Here is a 25664-nt window from a genome sequence, read left to right as displayed (position 1 = left end):
AGTAGAAAGTAGAAGCTTATAATATATGCGAAGTGTACTTATTTAGAGTCACAATTCCAAAATAAAGACGTTATTCTCTACGTGCAACCGAACCAACGCTGGTGAAAGCAATGCAGTTTAATTAAAAAGCCAGGCCAAACACCCATGCGCCTTACGCACCACTGCTGCTTGACACTGTCCTGGTTGCGAACATGCACACTCCTTAACTTATTGGAAAGCCTTCCCAAAAGAGTTGAAGCTGTTATTGCTGGAAGAGGTTGGCCAACTCCACATTAAAGCATAGGGATTAAGATTGCGATGTCATTATTGATGACAGATGTCCATTTTTTGGGGCAATACAGTGAATATGTATTGCATTTATATAAAAAAGCAACACTATAGGCTATAGTGAGGCAAAATAAACTCCCATTGATTTTTCTAGTGAGTATTGATGGCAGATGGTCACAGATCAAATTAACCAGTGGATTAAATGTTCAGCCCAGACATATACTGAATATGTCCTGTGGAGTAAATTGGGAATAAACAATATTTTTTAAATTAAATATATAAATATTTAAAAAATATATAAATATATATAATATATATGTATGTGTGTATGTATGTATATATATACACTTTGTAGTGGTTACTTAAAAAAAAACACTTTAAATCATTTGAATTTCAATAATCCTTTATTTCTTAAATACTCGTCAATACATTTAGCATTACACTTTTACCATATTTCAAAGCCAACAGCAGTAATTATGAAATTATAAATAAAGATGTGCTTAAGTCCCACTGTACTTACATGGGTAAAAAACACAACTTTACCTAACTACAAATAATTCATGACAAATATTACATCTAATTTGCAATTCATATACTAAGAATTGTAATACAGTGTTCTGTTTTAAACTTCAGTAAAGTGTACAGATTTTTCATAAGAGGTTGATTAAATTGCACTACATCAACAAAGAATGATTTTTGGCATCAAAAGGCATTATGTTGCAGTCATATTGCATCAGCCAGATAGGAGTGTCAAATGTTTTTATGTTTATTCAGTTCTTTCACACGAGTCTTACCGTCACTGAAAACCACATTTCCTTTTTTGTATACTTGGTGGAGCATTTCTTTTGCTTCTGTTCCTCCTCAGTTTAAAAGTCATGGAAGGACACAAGCCTTACGCTCCACCTCCTTGTAGTACTTGGGTGAAAGCCCAGCTGCCCTACAGTCAAAAGTAAAAACACATTTTCCAAAACAGGTCAGGTCAATTCACAGAAGAAACAATTAAAAAACAAAAAACAGATAAGACAATTATATGATCATATATATGATACGAAATGAATTAAAGGTGCAAGCTCAAATGGTGACGTGATGTAAGTGGTGACTTTAGAGGAAACAGACCCAGCCTTGCATTCACTGTGTCTTGTTCATGCTCTGCAGATTTATGTGGGCTGCACACAAAGCTTTAGAGATGCTAAGCAGCTGTTTGTGTGCTTTGTGGGTCAGCTGACGCACAAGATAAAGTTGTGTCCAAACAGATGTTGCTATTGACCTTTATGACTATTTGGAAATGTTGGACTACTGTCAGAGTCAGGGAAGTAGGGTGCTTACCAGTTAACTAAATATTTATGGTGCTTTCCATTGAGGTCCCTAAGCTCATCAAAACATAACTTGGTAGTGACCCACTGAAAGGGAAATGTATATGTACTGTAGTAAGTGTGGGGAAAAGGGTGACAGAGTGCATAAAGCTCTGGCAATTTAGGGGCCCCGCAACAGGTTGTGGGGGTTGGGGGACCGGTAAGCTCACATCATTGACCACCCCCATAACCCCCCCTAACCCACCTTACTCACCCCTCTTGCTTTTCACTTAGGACATCATTAACATCACTGTCATAACCCACCAATAAACACAGGGAGAACATGCACCGAATTGCCAACTAGCCCAGCTGGGACTCAAAGCAGAAACCTCCTTGCTATGAGATGACAGTGCTAAACACTATACCACCGTTCTGACCCCATCAAATTTCACTAGCCTTTTTCATGCTACTCAGATGTGTTTACATGAGACATTATCTAATTTGATATGGTGTTTACAAGCCCCACTAAAATTGGAAATGGACACACCAGTCTGCCCTGCTTCCTGGCTTTATTTATGTCTGTATAAGTTCACTTCAATTATTTCTTAAGCACACTCTTTTTTTTAAAAATTGCGTCGTAGAAGCAAATAAATTGGTTGAAATCGTTCGCATTGCTAATTATTTATTTTATTCAGGTTATAGAAAGGTTTATCCCACCCCTCTCAAACCGAGTAAAAATTCATTCAGTTTGAGCATTTTTATTATGATTAAAGGGCACATAGGTTACCCCTTTTTTCATATTTAATATAAGTCTTTTGTGTCCCCAGAATGTGCCTGTAAAGTTTCAGCTCAAAACACCCATCAGATTATTTATTATAGCTGTTTGAAGTGTCTATATTATAGCTGAAAAAAGTTGTTGCTGTTTTTTGTACTGGGCCTTTAAGGCTAGTTCTCCCCGCCCAACGTTCCCACGTGCCTGTCAGCAATCGCTGCCCTCGGCTGCCTCAGGAAGCAGATCTCACGTAACGTGTGTGAGAAATACTACAGTAAGAACTTTAACAATCAGTATTTGATGCATTTTTTGTGGAGTTGCAACAATGAGTCACACACAATGTTATTACAAAGTTCACGCACACACACAGCGAGGACACACACATAGCGCAGACACATACACACACACACACACACACACACACACACACAGAGAGAGAGAGAGACAGCGCGTTAAGCTTTGCAGTCGTTTTGCGCGCATCTGTGACATGATACTGGTAATATCCACTGCTGTATGGATATCTCTTATATTAATGAACAAAATAAACCTGATTTAACGTCCACAAACCACGATTGAAGCGTCTTTTTTCATAATTGTTCTGACATGCGGCTGTGCTGATTAAGTGAATCTGAAGTGAATTGCTGTAATTCATTACACACATGCTCTGTTTTAAAACATTTTAAACTTGTAAAACTCACTCTTGATCACGTTTGATGATGATTGATGAACCTAGCGAACTGAACAGACCTTTTATTCCCGGTTGCTTTGCGCTCATCCTCTGTTGTTGATATGATTATACACATGACTACCGGGACATGTTAATGCGCGCAGCTGTCAATCAATATTGTTGGGTGGGGGGACCGCACTCCTACGTAAAGTTGCGGTCGATCTGAAAACCGCTCCAATTGGTCCACCGTTTTTATGTGTGTTTATTTCACCCCAATATGACAGTTTATACACTATACTTACACAAATTTCTGTCCAAACAGCTTGTAAAGTAGATTTTTCACCATAGGTGCCCTTTAAGGTGTTTAAATGGAGCATTTTTATTGTGATTGGACACTTAAACAATAAAAATGCTTATGTAAATGTTTTTTCAGAGGTGACTAGTGTTAGCCAGGAGTTCTGCATTTTTTTGTATGGTAATAAAAATGGATAGAGGTCACATTTTCATATATTTACACAGAAAAAGAAACTAGCACAAGATTGTTAGTCATTTTCCTACTTAAATACACAAACACACAAAATAAATAAAATAATAATTCTGACCCTCATTCATGAATGAGGCCCAGTGTGTCTAATCCCGTTTTACTCTTTTTTTTACACTTTCTACTTGCTTGTGGAAAGCATGCAAAAGACCACGCATTAAAACACTAAAATCTGTTTCACATAAAGTATGTGGTGTGGTTCAAATTATTTCAATGACGCATTTTGACGTAAAAGTAATGCCTCCTCCCCTGGATATTTTGGGTTTTAGAACAGTTCCTAAAGAATAGCAACCTTTAAAGTATCACCCTAAACTTTGGTGTGATATTTTGTAGCTAGTGCAACGAAATGTATGCAATTGTACATGTCCTATACAGTTCTAAACACTTTTTAAGGGTCACTGTGTCTTCTTACCTGTATGTAATCCATAATTCCATAACATGATTACTGTGTAACCCTCGTTCCCCAAGGGGGGGGGGGGGGGGGGGGGGGGGGTGCGTAAATGCTATGTGGAAACTACCACTGTAGGAATTTCGTCAAGAGCCAATCATCTGAAAAAGTAATAAAACGGGCTAATGAAATGCCAGTGAATTGGTGGCATCAGCATACACAGCTGGCAGCAATCACAATCATTTAAGTTTAAAGATGCCAGCTGTGCATCGCAGAGACACCTTTTCTAGCTGAAGAGCCAAACTAAGCTTGTGTTGAAGAAACAGCATTTCCCTTCCTACCTCGGGGAACGAGGGTTACGTAATAACTGAACTGAGGGTTACGTAGTAACTGTAACGTAGGAACTTTAATGCTATGTGGAAACTTTTATGAACCTTACCACGTCACTGGTAAGGTTTGCCAAGCTCTCAGCGTGAGCGCGCCATCATCAACAGAGACGCAGCCCTCCAACGTGCCCTCTGGCCCTAATTTACCTTACTTACCTGTTAAGCATTTATGGCTATATATATATATATATATATATATATATATATATATATATATATATATATATATATATATATACATTTTTTTAACACCTAGTTACTTTTCTAGGAATTTAAATATACGATAATATGTTGGGAAAGCGTGCAGGAGGCCATCTGCTGCCCAAATGGGGAGACCTGGTGGCAAGAAGACATATGGACTAACCCCGAGAAGGGGGAGTACACATTTGATAAGATGGTTAGCGGGGAGGGAATACACAGGCCTCCTATGAGGGGGGACTATACCTTGAGCACATATTTAGGCCAGGGTCTCAGGATCACGTAAGAGAAAGCCGGCCCAAATTCCAGGCACGAATCACTGACTGAAAATGCCTCCAGGTCCCGACCCTCTTGATCGATGCCAACATGACCAGCATGAAGCTCATAAGCACTATAGAGAGATCCCAAGAGGGCATGAGAGGGGGGCATGGTTAATTACCTCACGCCTCTGAAGAACCGGATGATAAGGTTATGCCTCCCAACGGTGCTCCCATCCAAACAAACAGGTCCACCTGGGCTTCTCCGAAACGCGTCCATATGAGTTGAACTCCATTCTCCCGGAGGTAGAAGCTGCAATGAGAGCACATCAGCTGCATGGTTGAGCTTGCTAAGGATGTGAATGGCATGCAGCGATATCAGCTGCGTATGACTCCAGATGAGCAGACGGCGAACAAACTAAGACATGCGGTGGGAGCAGATACCCCCCCATACCGTTGATATATGCCATCCTGACCAGCACCGGTTTCCTCTCTAGTACCAGCAAAGAACAGCAGAGAGTGAGATACACTGCCAACAGCTCCAGGCAATTGATATGCCAATGCAACTGGGTTCCTTTTCACGGACCCGCAGCTACATCCCCGCAACACATGGGCCCCTAGCCCGTGCTGGAGGCATCCATCGAGACGATGACATGCTTGGACACTTGTTCTAGAGGCACTCCGGCCTTTAGAAACGCAGGGTCCATCCAGGGGCTGCGGGCACAGTGGCACAGCGGAGTGACAGTAACTTGGTGCACACCCACGTACCATGCACATCTGGGGACCCGATCGTGAAGCCAGTGCTGAAGCGGTCTCACATGGAGCAATCTGAGGGATGTGACAGCGGCTGCGGATGCCATATACCCCAGGAGCCTCGGAAATAATTTCAGAGAGACCATGGTTTTCCTGTTGAACTCCCTCAGACAAGTCAGCATCAGCTCGGCACACTTTCGGGAGAGGCACGCCATCATAGAGATCGAGTCTAGCTCCAACCCAAGAAAGGAGATTCCCTGCACGGGGGCGAGTTTGCTCTTTTCTCGCTTGACCTGAAACCCCAACCGGTCGAGGTGCTGGAGCACCCTGTCTCTGTGCATAATCAATTAATAAAAATGACAAACGTCGTCGAGATAGAGTATGCGGATGCCTGCGAGCCAAAGGGGCGCTAGGGCACCCTCCACTAGCTTGGTGAAGACTCGCGGAGACAGAGAGTGCCCGAAAAGCAGGACTTTGTACTGCCAAGCTCGACTGTCGAATGCAAACCACAGAAACTGGCGGTGGCATGGAAGAATAGACATGTAAGTACGCACCAGAGGATGCGCCTCTGCGTGATCATTCTAAACGGCACCTTGTGCAGGCAGCGGTTCAAAGCGCACAGGTCTAGGATTGGCCGTAGCCTACCACTCTTTTTGGGCACAATAAAGTACTGTAAAACATGCTCCTTATCTCTGCTGGACCGACCGGTATGATTGCATTCTATGCATCTCCTCGCACAAGAAAGGGACGGACACAGGACTGACAAATACAATGGTGAAATAGACACCCGTGAACTTGGGAGGCCGTTTGGTGAACTGAATCACGTAGGCGAGTCTGATCGTGCGAATGAGCCATTGCGACGGGCTGGTCAACGCTAACGAGGCTGGCAGAGCTCGCGCAGGTGGCATCAAAGGCATGATAGTTGACACACCAGCGGAATGGAGTGGGAGGGCTCAACCGCGGAGCGCTGGGGTCCTGCGGAAGAGCAATAGGCAAGAGATTCACTCTCACCTTCCTCTCAGGGTCCTGGGGGTGCTGAGAGTGTGCTGGAAGAGAGACCATCCTCCAACACAGTCAGAGCTGCTGGCTAGGTGGACTGATCCTGCAAGCTGGAAGTCATAGGATCCCGGACTGGTAGTGTTCGGGCTGACGCATCTGGGGAAGGGGAAAAATGCTCTTTTATTGAAAATTTGGTGGCCGCCGGCAGTGAGGCCAGCAGCCGGGAATTGATAAACGCTGTTTGATGTTGTAAGGCTTGACAGTGCCCTGGGGTGGGGGCTCTGGACGCCTGCAGGGTGCTTGACGCTGCCGCTTAGCTGGAGAAGCGGGGACGGCAGAGCAGGTCTTGAAGCTGCAAGCGGGTGCCCTCAGCAAGGAGCAAGGTGGGTGGTTCGGTGGAGGGAGCGGTCTTATGCGGTCCTGGGTGAATTCCCTGACAATGTCATGGAACAGGCCAGCCTGGGATTTGTGTGCGTTGAGAAATCGGACCTTGTCAGCATCACGCATATCAGCCAGGTTTAGCCGTAGCCGACTTGGTGCAGAGCATAGTCGGTTGCGGTGCGGAGCTCATGCATTAAGCCTGAGTTGGAACCACCCTCGTGCAGCTGGGTCAATGCCTGATACGTGGCCATAGCATGCAGGGCAGAAGCAGCCTGGCCCGCAGCTGTGTAGGCACTGGCCTCGAGGGGCACAGATAACCTGCAAGCCTTGGGTGGGAGACGAGGCTGACCACACCAGGAAGAGGCACCACACGGGCATAAATTGACCGCAATGGCACGCTTAACCTGGGAAATCGCCTCGTACTCCCTGGCTGCTCCACCACCAAGGGTGGTGAGAGCAGAAGGTCATGCAGATTGAGCAGAGAAAGGTGCCCTCCAAGACTGTGTGAGCTCACTGTACACTTCCGGGAAGCAGGGAATGGGAGGCTTAGAAGGCTTTGCCTTTTTCTTAGCCTCCACGTAACACCCTTCTGCTGAGCTGACTTCCAACGCTGAAGAAAGCATTCCCTTCACCAGTGCGGGTGAAGACGTTTTAGCGGTGGTCGAGCTGGGTTTCCCGTCCCCTCTGCGTTTCACTGACGATCTAAAAGAGCAGTTTCTACAAAGAGCAGAATTCCCTAAGAGAGCACACGGTCGTGTAGCATGTCTTTTTAAAGATGTCGTTTCGACCGTGCGTTTCTGGATGCAGTGGTTTCCTCACCCCGGATGACAGGCATGAGTACTGCGTCACATGCTTGGGGGTCGAACATGTTAATGCGGTGCTCACAGGGAGTTCTTGCCAGCATTGCGATGGCTTGACTGTTGCACAACTGAGGTCGCGGCGAGCTCTTTTATTAGGGCAAGTCACCCCTGCTGCTCCCCGCCAAGCGGTTAGCACTCGGGCAGGCCTGAGGGTTACAGTGGGGGCTATTCTGTCGCCTTCGGGCCCGCGGACCCCTCGCTCCTCGTCAGTGCGCTCTGTCTCTGCTTTGAGTGCAAGCGCTGGTCCATCCTCCGGGTCCATCCTCCGCTCTCACCTTCCTCGATGACGGAGTGGCCAGGGCATATGAGGCGATTCCCCAGGTGGAGCGTGCTATCGCGGACAATCTCTGTCCGCAGAGCTGTTCCACTCGGAGAGATTCGCCCAAACTCCCTTCCAAAGCATGCAGGTTATCTGAGTCTCTCACGGCCAGAGCCTACACTGCCTCCGTTCTGCATGCTATGGCCACCTATCAACGCTACCAAGCCGAGAAGCTGGCCGAGATGCAGGAGGGTGGTTCTCCCCCGGGCTTGCTGCATGAGCTCCGCACGACAACCGATTATGCTCTCTTGACTACCAGATCGGCTGCTCGTGCCCTGGGGAAGACGATGGCCACATTAGTGGTCCAGGAACGCCATCTCTGGCTGAGCTTGGCTGATATGAGACGTTGACAAAGCTTGCTTGTTTAACGGTCCTATATCCCAGGCTGGCCTGTTCGGCGACACCGTGGGGGAGTTCACCCAGGAATCAACTATCTCGATGACTCGGCACCTCGACCAGTTGGGGTTTCAGGTCAACCGAGAGAAGAGCAAACTTTGCCCTGTGCAGAGGATCTCTTACCTCGGGCTGGAGCTGGATTTGATTGCTATGGTTGCGCGCCTCTCAGAGGAGTGCGCCAGCCTAATGCTTTCCTGTGTAAACGAGCGACAGATGCCTTCAGGACGTGCTGGGGGGCCGTGTGCAACGAGCATGCAGCCGCGGGTTCGTGGTCCGGACCCTGCCTGCATTGGCATATCAACTGCCTGGAGCTGTTGGCAGTGTATATGGCTCTCCGCGGCTTTTTTCTGGTGCTGGAGCAGAAACACGTGATGGTCAGGACGGATAGCATGGCAATGGTGGCTTATATCAACTGTGTGGGGGGTATACGCTCTTGCCGCATGTCTCAGCTCGCTCGCCGTCTGCTCCTTAGGAGTCATACGCGGCTGAAATCGATGCGTGCCATTCACATTCCGGGCAAGCTCAACCGTGCAGCAGATGTGCTCTCACGGCAGCTAGCACGGTCCAGCTGATATGGGTGCGCTTCGGGGAAGCCCAGATCAATCTGTTTGCTTCCACCGAGAATGCACATTGCCAGCTGTTTTATTCCCTGACCGAGGCCCACCTCGGCATGGATGCACTGGCTCACAGCTGGCCATCAGGCACGCGCAAATATGCGTTTCCCCCAGTGAGCCTAATCGCACAAACTTTGTGCAAAATCAGGGAGGACGAGGAGCAGGTCTTGTTTGTTGCACCCCTCTGGCCCAACTGGACCTGGGTTTCGGAGCTCACACTTCTCGCGGCGGCCCCTCCTTGGCGCATTCCCCTAAGGGAGGACCTCCTCTCTCAGGGACGAGGCACCATCTGGCACCCACGCCCAGATCTCTGGAACCTCCATGTGTGGTCCAGAGATGGAGCGCGGAGGACTTAGGTGACTTACAGCCCGCGGTACTTAACACCATCACTCAGGCTAGAGCACCCTCTACGAGGCATGCCTACGCCCTGAAGTGGAGTCTATTCTCTGAGTGGTGCACTTCTCGAGAAGACCCCCGAACTTGCTAGATTAGTATTGTGTTATCCTTCCTTCAGAATAAGCTGGAGCGTAGGCTGTCACCCTCCACACTGAAGGTTTACAGGTGAACAGCTCTTTATCTGTTAAGGTGGTTGGCAGAAGGGAAGTGCCGTATCAAAACAGAGGTTGGCCCACTGGTTAGTTGATACCATCGCCCTTGCTTATCAATGCTAGAGGTGTCGCTTCCTCATGGGCGTTAGCACGCGGCGCCTCTCTCACAGATATCTGCAGAGCTGTGGGTTGGGTGAGACCTAACACATATGCGAGGATCTATAACCTTCAAGAGGAGCCAGTTTTCTCCTGGTTATAGGGTAAACCCAATCAATCGGGAGGGGGGGTTGAATTAAGCTCGGTGTCACAAAGGCTTGCTGCGCCAGGCTCCCTAACCCGGAGATGCATGTGCTTTTCCTACTCTAATAGTAAGTTCCCCTTCCCAGGCGAACCCTAAGAATTCCTCCGAGGCCTCCAGCATCGACTCAGCGGAGGAGTAGAGTGCATGGCTCAGTGTGTGGTTGGTATGCCCATTGGTCTACACGCATATTGAGGATCGGTGCATTATTACCACGGTGTGTTCCCCTTATTAGGCGGTCCCGTGTTTTCCCTAAACCGCTAACAAGCTTATCATATGTAGCACTCCCCCTATGTATGTCTCCTTACCATCAGGTCTCCCCTTCTAGGGTAGCAGGTGGTCTCCGCTGCATCCTCCCCCTTCGTGGACTGGCAAGCTTTCCCAACGTACTGTTGTGTTTCCAAAATCCCTAGTCTATATTAGCTAGGTAAAAGCACACTTACGACCCCCAATTTAAACTTTTATTCCCATGTAATGGTAATATGTTGGGCCTAGGGGACGTTGGAAGGTTTCGCTCCTGGTGATGTCAGTGCGCTCACACTTTGGCTTGGCAAACTACACATCAGGAGCGCGACGGGCTTAGCTGCTGTGGCGCTTTCCATACAGTCTGCCAGTCTGTTTATACAGACACACGTAGAAGTTCCCTTATGAAGGGGAACGTCCTGGTTACGTACGTAACCCACATTCCCCGAATAGGGAACGGAGATGTGTGTCTCCACTGCCACAGTACCTGAGTCTCCAGCTGGGAGCTGAGCGATCGGCTCTTCAGCAGGCAAATTCTGATGAGCTGGCTCCAGCAGCCGACTGATATAGCCCTAATTGGCTCATCAGTTTCAGCTGTTTTAAGCTCCGCCAGTTTAAGCTCCGCCAATTCAATTGGCATTTCATTGGCACGTTTTCCTTTCGTTTTCCACGTTTCCTATCTTCAGAAGTGATTGGTCATCTAAAGCACTCCCAACGTCTGTTTATACAGACACACGTCTCCGTTCCCTACGTGGGTTACGTACATAACCAGGACGTTTTTTTTTATGTGATTGTTATACGTTGAGAACATACTTGAGTTCCCTGAGCTTCTTTTCTTTAATCTCATCCAATCTAGCTCTGCGATTGCGTGCCTCCTCCTCCAGACGCTCTCTCTCTCTGAACATCTCCCGGCGTTGAGTGACAGCCTGCACCTCTCTCTCCCGAACCTGCTGCCTCACAGCCTCTGCATGCCTTTGGATTTGTTGCTGCCGCTGATCCTCTTTTTCATATTCTCTCTCAATGAGCTCCTGCTGTGCCCTGGAAAAAGTATAAAGCATAAATCTTTAATTTTAATCCATTCTGCCTTAAAGTTTTATAATATAAAATGTTCTAAGTGTAAACTTTTTGGTTTGCATGGATCTTAGAGATTCTTGTTTATGTTTCAGGGGGACTCAGGTTAGATTTTGTAATACTTAAAATGCTGAAAAATATTTTACATACGTATATAACTGAAACTTGTTGAAAAGCTCAGGCTGAGAATGAATGAGAAATGGCTCTTTCCTGTATAATCACGAATATAATGTATGTGCTATTTCTCACTCAGCACTAGAGGGATCCCTCACCCGAATAGTAACACTGTTGCCCCAGACTTCTATATAAGCCATTTTAATCCACCATCTAGTTGACATTTCTGTATCTTTTAAGCCTGGCCTGTTATGACCTTATTTTGACTATTTTTTTGCATGGCCTGTACCTGTAAATATTTGCTGCCTGCAAATTATTTTACAACCCATGTGCACTATTTTAGTACATTCAGCCTTTTGTTAGGTTCTTATTCAAAATCTAATTCATTATCTTAAAAGTAGTGTTTCCAACATCTTCAGAGTCAATCATTGGATAGCTGAAAGCTCCACCATCAAGAAAATCCACCAAAAGAAGCAGTCACACTGATAAAAATACAAAAAAAATAAATAAATAAAAATGGAGAGAGCGATGAATGACGTCTAGGGTTGCTAAAGGCCCAATCTACTTATGTTTTTCCCTTGTAGAACTTCTAACTCCCACTAGTGTTTTTATGAGATTGCATTCAGGTTAATTTGCTATGTTTAAAGTGTATCTTTGTGTGAAAATTGACCATACTTAAAGTAAATACACCTTGAGATTGTGAGACACTCCTTGACTTTACTATCATTTATTAAAATCCATACTTAATGGTTATGAGCTTAACCGTACGTTCACACCGAAAGCGGCGAGAGCGTCAAAGTAGCCAGAAGTCATTCATTTTCAATGAGAGTTGGCTGCGATAAGCGTCAATATGTACACCTCTCACTGCTTTCGGTGTGAATGCACAGTAAGACTTTTTGGTGATATTTTGTATTATGTGTTCAGTCTGTAGGCAAAAATACAAAGGATGACTTTGTGGATCATATTTGCACTTGCACATAGTGTTTCTTTAAAAAGTGACATTGCCAAATATTAGCCTGCCATAAAAAATACAGCATTTTAAAATCATAATTCACAGATCCATGTGAACCAGGATCATTTTGGCAATATTATCAATGATTACATTATTATGATATGTAATAGAAATTATATATCATCATTATATTAGTGCATACACATTAAAAATATGTATTTTCATACATAGTATGTAAAAAAAAATTACACACGTAAAATGCACACACATACACAAAAACTTTAGTACATTTTGAGTACATTGTCGTCATGTAAACACCCTTAGTTTGTATCTTTTTTGCCCACAGTATTTCATTCCTTTGTTTGGTAGTCACCAGATTGTTATCATAGTAACTCATTAGTTATCATAGCTACTCATACCTGGAGCACAACATCTGTCCTATGTTGAAAACATTTATTTTTAGACAATAGTCAAAAACACATTGTATGGGTAAAAATGATATTTTTTTATGGCCAAAATCATTAGAATGTAAGGTAAAGATCATTGTTCCATGTAGACATTTATTACATTTTCTAGTGTAAATATATAAAAACTCAATTTTTCATGAGTACTTTGTGTTTGTACCTCAGAACCCTTTCAAACTCTGCTCTTTCTCGTCCAGCTTCAATGGACAGCAAGTGTTCCTTATGAGTGACTTGCTCCAAACGAGCAGCCTTTAGTCTCTCTTCCACCTCCAGCTTTCTCTTAGCCTGCTCCTTCTCTTTTCTTCTCCATTCCCTCGCAGCCGCTTCCTGGTTCCTCCGTGCCCTGATCTCATCCTTATGGTTCAGAGAAAAAAAGTATTCTAAATCCAGAATGTAAATACAAAGCTGTCCATACAACACTGTCCATAATCACTCAAATGAAACAATCAAATAATTCAGCCATCATGAATGTTCATCTCATATGGTACAAATGCACTGTATGCATTAGTAATATCTGTACCTGCTCAGCTTTATGGTCCCGGTCCCTTTCTTGAAGAGCTCTCAGTCGTGCCACTTCCTTCTCTTTGTCTTTCTTGATTCGTATCTGCTCAGCTTCATATTCTGCTTCTCGTTCCTAGAAACACATCTTAGATTCATGTGACCCTCATAGCATTTAGGTGTATTTTTTCAAGTATTTCCCCCCTCCGGTTAATCCGAAAGTATATGATCCTTGTTATGCTGACAGCCAAAGAATGACGGTCAAGTAAAAAAAAGTGCTCTATTTTAATATTCTTTTCTTTATGCATTATTATTTGTTGTTATTGTAGCCGTTAAAGGTCAGGGTTGCACTGACCCACTCAGACTGGTCTACCCAAAGTGCCAGCAGGATTTCAAGCACTTTACCCACATATGTATACACGCACACACACACATACACATATACTGTATTTACACCAAGAATAAAAGTGAAAACACACATTGCTTATATTTTCTTAATGCCAACTTTGTGTCAGATTTCCACGCTAACAAAAAACGATTGTTGTCTTTTAGTAGTTAATAAGTATTTTACACATTCACGGCTTAGTCCGTTTATTAATCTGGGCCCACCACAGAGGAATGAACCGCCAACTTATCCAGCATATGTTTTACACAGCGGATGCCCTTCCAGCTGCAAACCATCACTGGGAAACATCAATACACACTCGTTCACTCACATACACTACGGACAATTTAGCTTTCCCAATTCACCTATACCACGTCTTTGGACTTGCGGGGGAAAATGGTCTGAAGCACCTGGAGGAAACCCACGTGATCACAGGGAGAACATGCAAACTCAACTCAGAAATGCCAACTGACCCACCCGAGGCTCGAACCAGCGACCTTCTTGCTGTGAGGTGATTGTGCTACAATACAAAACTGAAAGGCATAGTTCGGTAAAACATTAAAGATTTTTAGCTGAAACTGTTTAGACCTTGGTGATTCATGAAATGCAAGTCAATGGCTACCAAATGAGAGCCAAACACATGATGCTAAATAAATTAATACCAGTTTTTAAAGTTAAACTAAGGTCTTATGAACATAGGAGTCACATGTATTGGTTTTGATAAGCCTGTGTGTGTGAGTGTGTGTATGTGTGTGTGCGTGTGCGTGTGTGTGTTTACTTCAAACCAACCATTGACTTTGCATTTTATGGCTCTCGTTTTATAGTGGAAAAATGGTTAGACCAACTATAATAGATTGTGGCTGTCATGAGTCATCGTACAGCTTTAGCTCACTGTCTCTATCTGGCAAAGCTGTAATATACACAAAACACTACTGGCTACGTGTGACAGTCACCAGCGATCCAGCCCATGCAGATCGCTGGAAAACTACAAATCTGCCAGCAAAAGAACTACATATCCAGTCATGCACCACTCACACACCTGGCCTAGAACCCCATGATTGCAAACAGACACAGCTGAAGATGTTTAGGACTAATTACACAGACTATATGTACACCTCTCAAACACACACATTGCTGAGTCTTGTTTTACAGTTTTGTGACATTACGACGTGGTTTCCTTGCTTTGCTGTGTTTTTGACCCTCGCCTTGTTTGTTTATGTTTTCTGCTTCCTGTCTGTACTGATCTATCGCCTGTGTTTTAGACAACAACTGGATTTGCCTGCATACATCTGTTTGCTCCTGATTAAAACCATTGCTTGCCTGACCATTCTCAATAAACCTGCGTTTGGATCCGCATTTCCTTGTGAGTGTCCCACTTCACATTACACTACGTTTGTGTTTTTAAAGGTGAGGAGCCACTCTTCATGTTTCTGTTTGAACAAGTGGTTCTTAATTCTAGTCCTCACGATCCACAGCTCTGCATATTTAGTGTGACTCTCTTATTTAAGCTCTAGCTCATTAGGACAGGGAGCATCCTGCATGAATGGACAGCGTACACACAGGGTGCGAATTACAGGGCAGTTTAGGGATTACAGTTTAGGAATTACAATTCCCCCCCCCCCCCCCCTAATTAACTCTTGATCCACTCTGAAGGACGCCAAAACAATATGTATCGGGGGGAAGGGGGGGGGGGGTTCAGCTCTTTAATAGTGAGATATATTTTTCTCTGATTTGTGTTTTAAATAATAATGTTAATAATAAAAATAATAGATAATATAAATATACATTTAACCACCCCCATAGCGGTTCATACCATTATGAATGCATAATGGTGCCAATCAGCGTATGTGAGAAAACACTAATTCAACAGTCTGAAACAGGCAGATATACACCACAAATAGACATCTTAAGTGTTAAAAAGACAAATTTCAAGTAAAATAGCTGTTTGTATCTAGATAAAGCCCAAAAGTAAAGTCAAATTAGACACAGTTTTTTATAGTTTAACCTAAAGTAACCTCTGAAATGGCTAGTCAGATGCTACTGTACGTCAGAATCCAATAAATATCCCTCAAAACACTTTAGTAGTAAACGTAAGTAAACTTAAATATGTTTTATTAAGAAATTAGATGTGATTTAAATAAATACATTAATTTGTTTTACGGAAGCATGTGTAATGCAAATGAAGATTACCAAAATATACATTATACATTACCCCCGTTCGTCAATGTAGAATTCGCACCCTGGGAACACAGTGTGCATTACTTTTGAATTTGTGTGCGTTCTGGAAAATTTCTGCTTCATATTAAGATCTGATAAACATTTTAAAAGGTCTTTACTTCACTTTGCAACATTCTGGGATCATTCTTGGATCTGTGTGTCGCCCTGCCTGCAGTTTCTTCACACACAGACAACACTTACTAGAGAAGATCTGCCAAGACACTTAAAAAAAATAGAGAAAAAGCAATAAAGACTTTCCTTACCAATTTATTGCGTGTATACTCTACAGCACGAAGATCTGCTAATCGTTCTTCTTCCTTCTTTTGCTCTTTAGCAAGCTGATTCTCTTCATTTATCTTTTGAATCTCCTGAAGCAATTTCTTCTGCTCCTCCTTTTTCTTTTCTATATCCTGTGATACCATCACACACAGAAATAAACTCAAATACACTTCGGCTTGAAACAACTGCTCAAGATTTAAAGTGATTTAGATATTCCGTTGTGAACCTTGAGCTCCTCCATCTGCATCCTCTCCATGTTTTCCAGCAACTGCTGACCCTCCTGCTCCTTCATCTCATCCTGTAGCAGTTTCTCCTCCTGACGTGTCTGGATCTGGTCTATGATGCACATCTTGCCCCTTTAATTACCCCCACCCATTAACTGTAGAGAGCAATACATTGTGTTGCAGTGTGTTCAGAACATAGAGTGTGAGCATGCTTACTGAATCCTCTGCTGTTTGCGAAGCTGTTCAATTTGTTCCTGAGCTTCTAAAGCCTGGCGACGCTCCACCTCCATCATTGCATCCAGTCTCTTCTCCTCGTCCAGCCACTCTGCAGAGTTTTGTTTCTTCTCTTGAATCTGTACATCCCGCACAGCATGGCACTGTACTTTCCTAATCAGCTGAACAAGTAGAAAGAAAACATGTTGGCAACAACTTTTGGCTCACAGTTTGACATTTTAGTCTGATGCTTTTTACCTCATTGAGCTTCTTGACTTCGTCCTCTTGTTCCATTCTCAGGGTGTTGGCCCGTTCCAACAGGTACTGAGCCCGATCCCTCGCCTCAGCCTCGAGCTCACTGAGGTTCTGGTTCTTCTGACGAGACAGGTCAGCCTGGCGCATTTGTGCTTTTCTCTGCTCTGCAGCATCCTTACAACATCAAAACAACTAGATTTACTGAAGGACATTACAATGTTTGTACACAGATAAAAATTATTCAAAGATGATTCCTTGGATTTAATAAAAAAAAAGGATTTTAAGTGGTTGTAAACACTTTATTTGGGTGGAATTTAAACAAACAAATTAAGTTGAACATTAATAAATTTTATTTGTTTAAATTCAACCCATATAAACTGTTCTGAAATCTTTTTTTTTCAGTGTAGGACAGATAGCAGTGATGGAGCCCATGGGCAGCACTAAGTTGGTGATGTTAGGTAAATTCAAAGGACCCACACTATTTGGGGGGCTCCAGAGATCTGCTTCATACAGTAAGCAATACATCTCATATTCTCATATCTTAGGGCCCAAAATTGCACATATTGCAATATCCGGAATCACAGGATAACTGTAGTTTAGACCAAGCAATTAAATAAAAATTCCATTAAATTGACATTTGTAGTATCAATGTATCAAAGTTAATTGTCCAAGATTTGTTTAGTGTCGCATATATAGATTTTCCACACCGTCAAAGTGTTCAGTGTATTCAAAGTGTTCATGGTTGATCTGTGCTGATGACAATTCTAGGTGCAGTATTTCAAATAGTGAAACCAGAGTTTAACAAAGAAATCATGAGGGGATTTCCACCTCTGTACCAACATTTTCTTTGTAGCAGATGAAGCATGCAAGCAAAATATTTGGACCTTTGCATTTAAGGAAAATTGAGAGTTATCATTCAACAATAACAATACAGGATCTTTGGGGAAACAATTTTTGTAACATGTTGTGCCCCATCAAGATGCTACTCATGTGCTTTTTAGTTGATGTGCATGACCTCAACCACTGTCAATGGCATAGCTGTGATAAAACAAAATGCTTCTGACTGTTTTAAAAAGGGGGGAGCCACTCTGTGCCACACTCTTTTCATGTTTCAATTGGCATAACGTCCGTATAACATTGAATAAAAACGCACATTTCAAAGCACTTCATGGGATCTTTAATAGTAAAATTCAAAACCTACATTACCCTTGATGAGGCTGTGCAGAACATTCCACCAATCAGTACTATTGATCTTTAGCTTCACCCAGACTCGTGAAACACCATGAAGACATAATCGGGTCAAATTAAAGATTGTTATGTTGCCATTTACTTTACAGCTGTTTTTTTGTTTTTTTTGTTTAGTGCATGTAATGTGTTAGGAAATCTTTACTGGTAATTAAAAGGTAAAAATACTTCTAGTAGCAGGTCTGCTGTAAAAGTAGCTGGGGACTAATGCAGCGGTTACTGTTACTATTAGAGTCCAAATTTATGATTGTAAAGTACTCAAGTCAAATTCCAGAGTTAGATTTTGAAATGTTTGGCTCACCATGGCTTCCTCGAGTGCTTGGCGTTGGGCCTCCAGCCTAGCTGTTTTCTCTTCTTCACTGGGAACATGAGACTCTGCTATGATTCGTCTGAACTCATTTGAGGAAAGAATGACAGATTGCCCAGATGGGTCCTCACTTGGGATTCTGGTTTAAATGAACAAGAACCAAGAGTGTGATTAAAAATGGTGAAACACAACTGGTCAAATTATGCAAATCTGAGATAAAGACATGCGCTTAAATGATTATGCGATTTTGTTTAAATCCGTATTTTTTCTATTTTTCACATTTATTGATTGACATTGATTTTTAATGTACAGGTAGCTTTAAAAGTCTGTTAAAGACAATTAAGGGGGAGATGTTGTTGTGGCAACCAGATACATTGCACACTTGCCCTTTGGCCGTGCTAGCAATAAACATGTAGAAAGCAATGCATGATAAACATCTTTTTCAACACAATTTCAAAGTAAGCTTTCATTTAGCAAATTAAGAATTATCTACAGTGCCTCCACTTGCCTGAGATCCCTGATGAGGTCTTTAGTGATGATGCGTACTGTCTCTGACTTTGGCTCTTTAGATGAAGGAGCGGAGTGAGACAGTGACCTTGACCTCTCATTCTCACCTTTAGGATGGTTGTGCATATCAGCAGTGGAATGCTGAGGAAGATTTAAAAGACAATTGGAAATAACAAATCATTTAATAATCTATAAAACATGCTAGTACCTTTTTCATGCTACATGTCTACTAGAATTTAGTTTTTGTACTAGTGTTATTTTCATTAAGTATTTATACTCATTTGCCACTAAGTGCATATAAAACTATGAGAAGGACTTTCTTGAAGTGTTTTCATACAGTCTTCAGTGATACTGCAGGGCACTTAAAGATTTGCTTCATTTTGTTCTATATAAGACCCTGGCCTCTCTAATGTCACTCCAAAGCCTCTTTGAGGAAAATAATATATAGTATACTTTAAGTTTTCTTTCTTTTCAAAGGCACCTTTTTTTTACATATTAGTTCTTACTTGTTAGATACTTACAGTATACATATTAAATAGCAACTATTAAAATATGAACTATTTATTCATTTAACTCACTCTTCAGCAGAATTCGTCTCAGTTGAATAAATTACTTCAGAATATGTTTTACCGACAGATGCCCTTCCTGCCGCAAACCAGCCCTGAGAGAACCCTACACTCTCTCTTACCCACACAATATGGTCAATTCACAGTTTATCCACAGTAGACCACGTCTTTGGCTTGTGGGGGAAACCGGAGCACCGAGGGGAGAACATACAAACTCTGCACAGAAAGGCCTTCTATAGCCCAGCAGGGACTCAAAATAGGAACCTTCTTGCTGTCTTCCCAACATTGCTGCCAACTGAGCCACGTGCTGCCCTTATTCATTAACAACTCATGATTAGATATTATTGATTAGCTACAAGTACTTAAAAGTACTAATTTATTACAGTATATACTAGTACACATTTGAACAAAATTGAACATTGAAAAAATACATTATTAAGCCCATTCTTACTAGTAATAAAAACTAAATTAACTAGGGTCTACAATGTAAAAACAACTGCTGACATTCTGACAACAACATACCTTTTTATTAATAATTAGTAATAATTCAGTAGAAAACTATGCACTCTGTTTTTAAGTAAGTGTGCAGGAAACAGAAGCCTCAAAACATTTGGCTGTGTGAAAACTCACACTCTGTACCCTCCTTCACTATTCCCTACACCAGATTACTAGTATAGTCTACTTGACAGAGTGAAAGAACAAATGAGTAAATTCAGACACTGGTGAACAGACTGAAGGATCACTGATTGAAAAAGAAACAACAAGAACAGAAACACATTTACAGCTAAGCCACAGCTTTTGATGTACAGTAATCAGCTGAGACTCACCTCCAAATTTTGATTCAGCTGATCAGCTGAGATGCAAAGTGCACAGAAGTTGCCGACTTTCTGCAGAGTCAATAGATTGAGACTTCCTCATTTAATGTGGCCTTTAGATTAGCTCAGCAGCAGTGTGTAGAGAGCTTCATTGCTTTGGGCAAGTAATTTTTATTTGCATTTTTTTAAATAGCTTCCATAACCTGAGTAGTTAATAAATCTTTAATCTTTACTTTTGCCCAAAAATAAGCATCTATAAAAAAGTGAACTGTAAACACTAAAATTCAAAGCTTTTTAAAATCTATTTGTCCAACAAAATCCAACATAATGCCGATCAATCATAAACCTACCTAAATTAAGGTCTAGTAACATTGAAATGTTGGATATTGTGTCATTTTTATGTCACCAACATTGCTACATTTTTAGGCTTTGGTTGGTCTGAACTAACTGTATTAAAATTATTCCTGAAGTAAGATAAATATTATCTATAACATTAAAAAAAGCATATTTTCACATAATCATTAAACTGAAAAAAAAAAAAAAACTAAATTTTTAAACAGTTTATTTTATCTAAATGGTTAAAGACTTGCCTACTTTCTAAAAGCTTTCGACTGGGCTTGACCTCTAGAAAAAGAACTTTAAATGTTTAAGTGCACCCAAGATATTTTAGAAAATTTCCTGTTCCCAACTTCATGTGAACAGTTTGCCAATGGCCCCTTCCGGTTCCACAACATGAGAGATAAGCCAGTTGGTGTGGAGAAACATTTACTGCCATGCACCTCTCCTGACCTCAACCAGACATAATTCCTTTGGGATAAATTAGAGAAGAGATACAGGTCAGGAGACCTTCTAATTCCCACAAACTTCTAGAAGAATTTTCAATAATTCCCACACTCTGAAACCTTCCAAAAAAGTGAAAGCTGCCATCGTTGCAAAGGTGGGGTCAACTTCGTATTAAACACATATTTAAACTGACATTTAATGTTCCTTGACTGTTGAAAATTACATCTCATGTAATTTCCTTGATTTGTAATGTAATGTAATGTGTATTTATATAGCACATTTATTGTGTATGGTTATACACCCAAAGCGCTTCACAATCATGAAGTGGGGGGGTCTCTCCACACCACCACCAATGTGCAGCATCCACTTGGATGATGCGTCAGCAGTCACAGGAAAATGGCACCAGTGAACTCACCAGTGGAGAGATGGTGATAGAGCAAATTCAGTGAATGGGGTTGATTGGGACTCTACGAGAAGTGCCGTGGGATTTTTAATGACCACAGAGAGTCAGGACCTCGGTTTAATGTCTTATCTGAAAAACGGCGCTCACTGATAGTTTAGTGTCCCCTTGACTTTACTGAGGCATTAGACCGCAGACCGCAGGTTGTGTGCCCCATGCTAGCCTCACTAACACCACTTCCAACAGCAACCTAGTTTTTCCCATGTGGTCACCCATCCAGGTACTGACCAGACTCAGCCCTGCATAGCTTCAGTGAGTAACCGGTCTTGGGCTGCAGGGTGATTTGGCTGTGGCTAAAGTAATGTATTTGTAAGATCTCAGCAGAAGGTGGCTGAATAATTCCAAAAACAGCATTATCATGAGTTGCAGTTATTACAACACAGTTTAAGTTTTCATTTCAAGGATTAACAGAGAAACAATGATGTTTTGCTGTATGTTCTATTATTTTTATGTTCAATTTAAGCTCATTTCTAAGTATAGACCATTTTGAGGGACGTAAACAATAACAATGGTCCAAATTTATTATTTCATAGTTTCCGAGAATCCTGAAAGGTCCACATTGATAAATGATGTTGTGACAGCTGTTTTAACGTTAGGCGGTTGCCTCATTTTACAGTTATTACAATAGTTTGACAACAAGCAGGAAATGTTAATTGGCCAGTGACAGCACCACATTAAAATGGTCTATAGGTATAAATTATTAACATGCTATGAATATTACTTTATTGGTACACATCATGGCAAAGGTGTGTGATGATATTCACTGGTACCTGAATAAGTAGTAGTGGCTATTTAATAGATCATAGTATAACAAATAAGTTATACAGTATAAATAAGTTCAGCATAATAAATAAGTACTAATATCTACCGATTAAATTACACTATATTGAATGAAATACTAGTCTCTATAAAATAAAAAGTATTTTCTAAACAGGTACTTAACCTAAAGAATAAGCACTAGCAATAATAAAGCTAATAATAAAGTGCTAGTCCTTTATTGGAAATATATTAGCATCTAAAAAACTACAATGAAAATTAATATCAATACTTTTTATAACTGTAAAAAAACTGTCATTTTCTCTTTATAATGTGTATGTGCAGTTTACCAGTTTGGGGCTCCCAAAGAGACTCTCCTCCACATGAGAGGTCAAAGCTCGTGTGCGATAGCGGCGAGTGAAAGCACTGCTGCCCGAAAGCTTTCCACTTGAGGATGCAGCACTTTGAGGCTGAAAGCATGGGAATCAAAATAAGATTTGTATTTCCTGGAACAAATACCCTGTGAACAGCTAAAAAAACTATGATTTGTGACTGTGATTATTACAACAAAAACTGTTCATGATTAATTTTTTTTTTATTACATTTTACAAAATTAATGTTAATATCTACGTTTTAAAGTACACAACAGCAACTATGAACCATGGAAAAGTGTACCTGTTTATTATTTTCTACAGACACAATTTCTGGTTGCAATGTAGCCAGCATACTTAAGTATTAGGCCTTTTGTTTGCAAGCATAAAGTCTGAACAGTGTTAAAGATTTTTTTTAAATGTTCCCAAAAAAACCAGCTGTCACTATGTAGCAATTACCTTCAAGTGTTTAAGTACACTCTTATCAGCATTACAATATATATTATTTAACAGCTAAATTGCTATATTTTTCAAAACTAATCTAAAATGCTAAATAATAAGCCTGATTGTAGGGACAGAATAACGTTAAATCTATTGGCATGTATGTTTGGCTAGTTAAATTCTGAAGTTAAATCCTGTTAGAAATTTTTAAAAAGCAATACAATTTTATTAATTTAATTTTTAAAAACATGTTATTTAGGTGGTATTTATTTTTGTAGAACATGTTATAAATTAACAATCTGTGAAATGCAATTATTAGGCATTTTTCTTTATGATAATATGAGACAACGTTACAGATGCACACACAAAAACGTATTGTTTTGATCACGGAACAAAAACGTCCTAATTCAGAAATAAATTAAGCAGCTTATTAATAGCAGTGTGTAGTTCAATAGTCTATGTTATTGGCCAATTAATGCAGGAATATTTAACAACCTTCGGACAAATAAAGATCTAATTAAGCATTACTTACCATTTCTTTTCAGCTTTAATGAAAAGGCTCAAAGGACAGACGTTAGGACACGGATACACAACCCTTGTGTAAACACTTGATGGTCAACCAGGCATTTATGAATGAAACGGGTGTTGAAAAGCCGCCAAAATAAAAACAACTAGAGAATAGCATTAGTGTTGACCAGTGACCACAGCTACTTGCAGTGAACTGTTACGCACCAAAGAAGTGTTTGTTGTTAGGCTTCCATGGAGACGCCGTTACTACGGTGACAGCCTCGCTTCAGCCGACCTCTCTGTACAACAGCAAAGGCGCAAATTTGCTGTTGACAAGAATCATCGACTGATTATCCGGTTATCACACGCGTCTTCAGTCTTTTATTTTGGAAACTCTCGTGGTTGAAATGCAGTCTATTATTGTCCAAAGTCTTTATTACGTCGTGTCTTTTGCGGAGAAAAACAAAACAAAATCAAAACTATAGTCCTAATGGTTATAAATTATATCCTGTTTAATAGTAGCCTATTAGTGTTGTGGGTTTCTAGAGGTAATATTTACAGCATTAAAAAAATTTAATAAAGTATTAAATCTCAAAACGCAATAAAAATCATTAGAATGTTAATAAAAAATAATAATTTAAAACAAGGCAACGCGGTGGCGCAGTAGGTGCTGTTGCCTCACAGCAAGAAGGTCGCTGGTTCGAGCCTCAGCTGGGTCAGTTGGCGTTTCTGTGTGGAGTTTGCATGTTCTCCCCGCGTTTGCGTGGGCTCCTCCAGGAGCTCCAGTTTCCCCCACAGTCAAAAGACATGCGGTACAGGTGAATTGAGTAGGCTAAATTGTCCGTAGTGTTTGAGTGTGAATGAGAGTGTATAAATGTTTCCTAGAGATGGGTTGCAGCTGGAAGGGCATCGGCTGCGTAAAACATGTGCTGGATAAGTTGGCGGTTCATTCCGCTGTGGCGACCCTGAATTAATAAAGGGACTAAGCTGAAAATAAAATAAATGAATTTAGAGCAAACAATTTCTCCTCTTGTTTCTAAATGAATAATGCACTGAAATGAAGTGTACAATGGACCAAGGTGAGTTCTCAGTATGGTGTTTAAAAATAAAATCCACTTTTTTTCTAATGGAGTATGTTTCATTTGTACACTAACAAAAATAAGTTTTAAATTCTGATATTTACAGGGTGTTTATAATGGTCAAAAGTGCTAGGGAAGTAACAATTAAAAGACCAGGAGTCAGATATACTATTATATGAATTTTTAATATGTTAATAAATAATTTGCAGATTCATCAGCAGAAGCCAATAGGCTACTCACAAAGAGTTAGGCCACTTTGTGTACATGATCAAGACATCACATTAGCAATAATTGTCTAACAGGCAACACATAGGTAAACAATTCTGATGGGTTGAAATATAGATCACTTTTAAAATTTCCACACAACATAGTTCAAAGCAATCATTGGAGGAACACAGCAAACTCTGCTCCTCCAGTGCCAGAACATCACATATGTGCAGACAATCTTGGAAACAAAACAGCTGTAAACTCCTATGAAAATGTGGTCTTTGATCAAACTCTTTTGAAGAATATTTTGACATTTTTTGCAGAAAAAATAATAAAACTCAAAATTAATCTTTAATTATGTCTGCTGTATGTTTAAATTAAATATTGGATTTCTTGTCACCGTAAATGTAGTGACAAATCTAAAATATATAATCTAAATCACTAACTCTATTCCTGGAGAGCTTCCTTCCTGCAGAGTTCAGCTCCAACCCTGACCAAACACAACTGAACTTGAAGAAGCAGACAATTACAGACAGGTGTGTTTGGTCAGGGTTGCAATCTGCAAGAAAGTAGTTCTCAAGGAATAGCGTTAGTTGGTGACCCCTGATTTTAATAAAAATGTTTGAAACTGTTGATTTCTATGCATATTTTCTTTTAATCTATGCACAAAATGTTTCCCCACTTCACTAATTATACTCATGCAGTCTAATGTCAACGATGTGTCACACAACAGTAAATAAATTGAGCAACAAATACTGTATCTCCGTAT

General features: G+C 41.3%; 1 protein-coding gene across 1 annotated transcript; it reads right to left on the bottom strand.

Annotated features, from left to right (window-relative positions):
- Positions 1 to 675: 675 nt before the first annotated feature.
- Positions 676 to 23813, bottom strand: cfap45 (cilia and flagella associated protein 45). Its single transcript, XM_056478982.1, has 12 exons — positions 23635 to 23813; positions 22641 to 22760; positions 18912 to 19051; positions 18398 to 18542; positions 16855 to 17025; positions 16600 to 16778; positions 16386 to 16515; positions 16144 to 16290; positions 13301 to 13414; positions 12941 to 13134; positions 10993 to 11217; positions 676 to 1204 (listed from the first exon to the last, which is right to left on the bottom strand). Exons 1-12 carry the CDS (start codon positions 23635 to 23637, stop codon positions 1141 to 1143), a joined length of 1632 nt encoding a protein of 543 aa, XP_056334957.1. The 5' UTR covers positions 23638 to 23813; the 3' UTR covers positions 676 to 1140.
- Positions 23814 to 25664: the final 1851 nt, after the last annotated feature.

This window comes from Danio aesculapii, chromosome 18 (assembly GCF_903798145.1).
Source record: "Danio aesculapii chromosome 18, fDanAes4.1, whole genome shotgun sequence".
NCBI lineage: Eukaryota > Metazoa > Chordata > Actinopteri > Cypriniformes > Danionidae > Danio > Danio aesculapii.
This window is presented reverse-complemented; position numbering and strand designations above follow the sequence as displayed.

Bases quoted from the DNA above. Each gene is read 5' to 3' on its own strand.
- cfap45 (XM_056478982.1), bottom strand. The intron at 17,026-18,397 runs GTGAGCCAAACA...TGATGTTGTAAG, and splicing joins AAGCACTCGAGGAAGCCATG to GATGCTGCAGAGCAGAGAAA. The intron at 16,291-16,385 runs GTTCACAACGGA...ATGGTATCACAG, and splicing joins TGCAGATGGAGGAGCTCAAG to GATATAGAAAAGAAAAAGGA.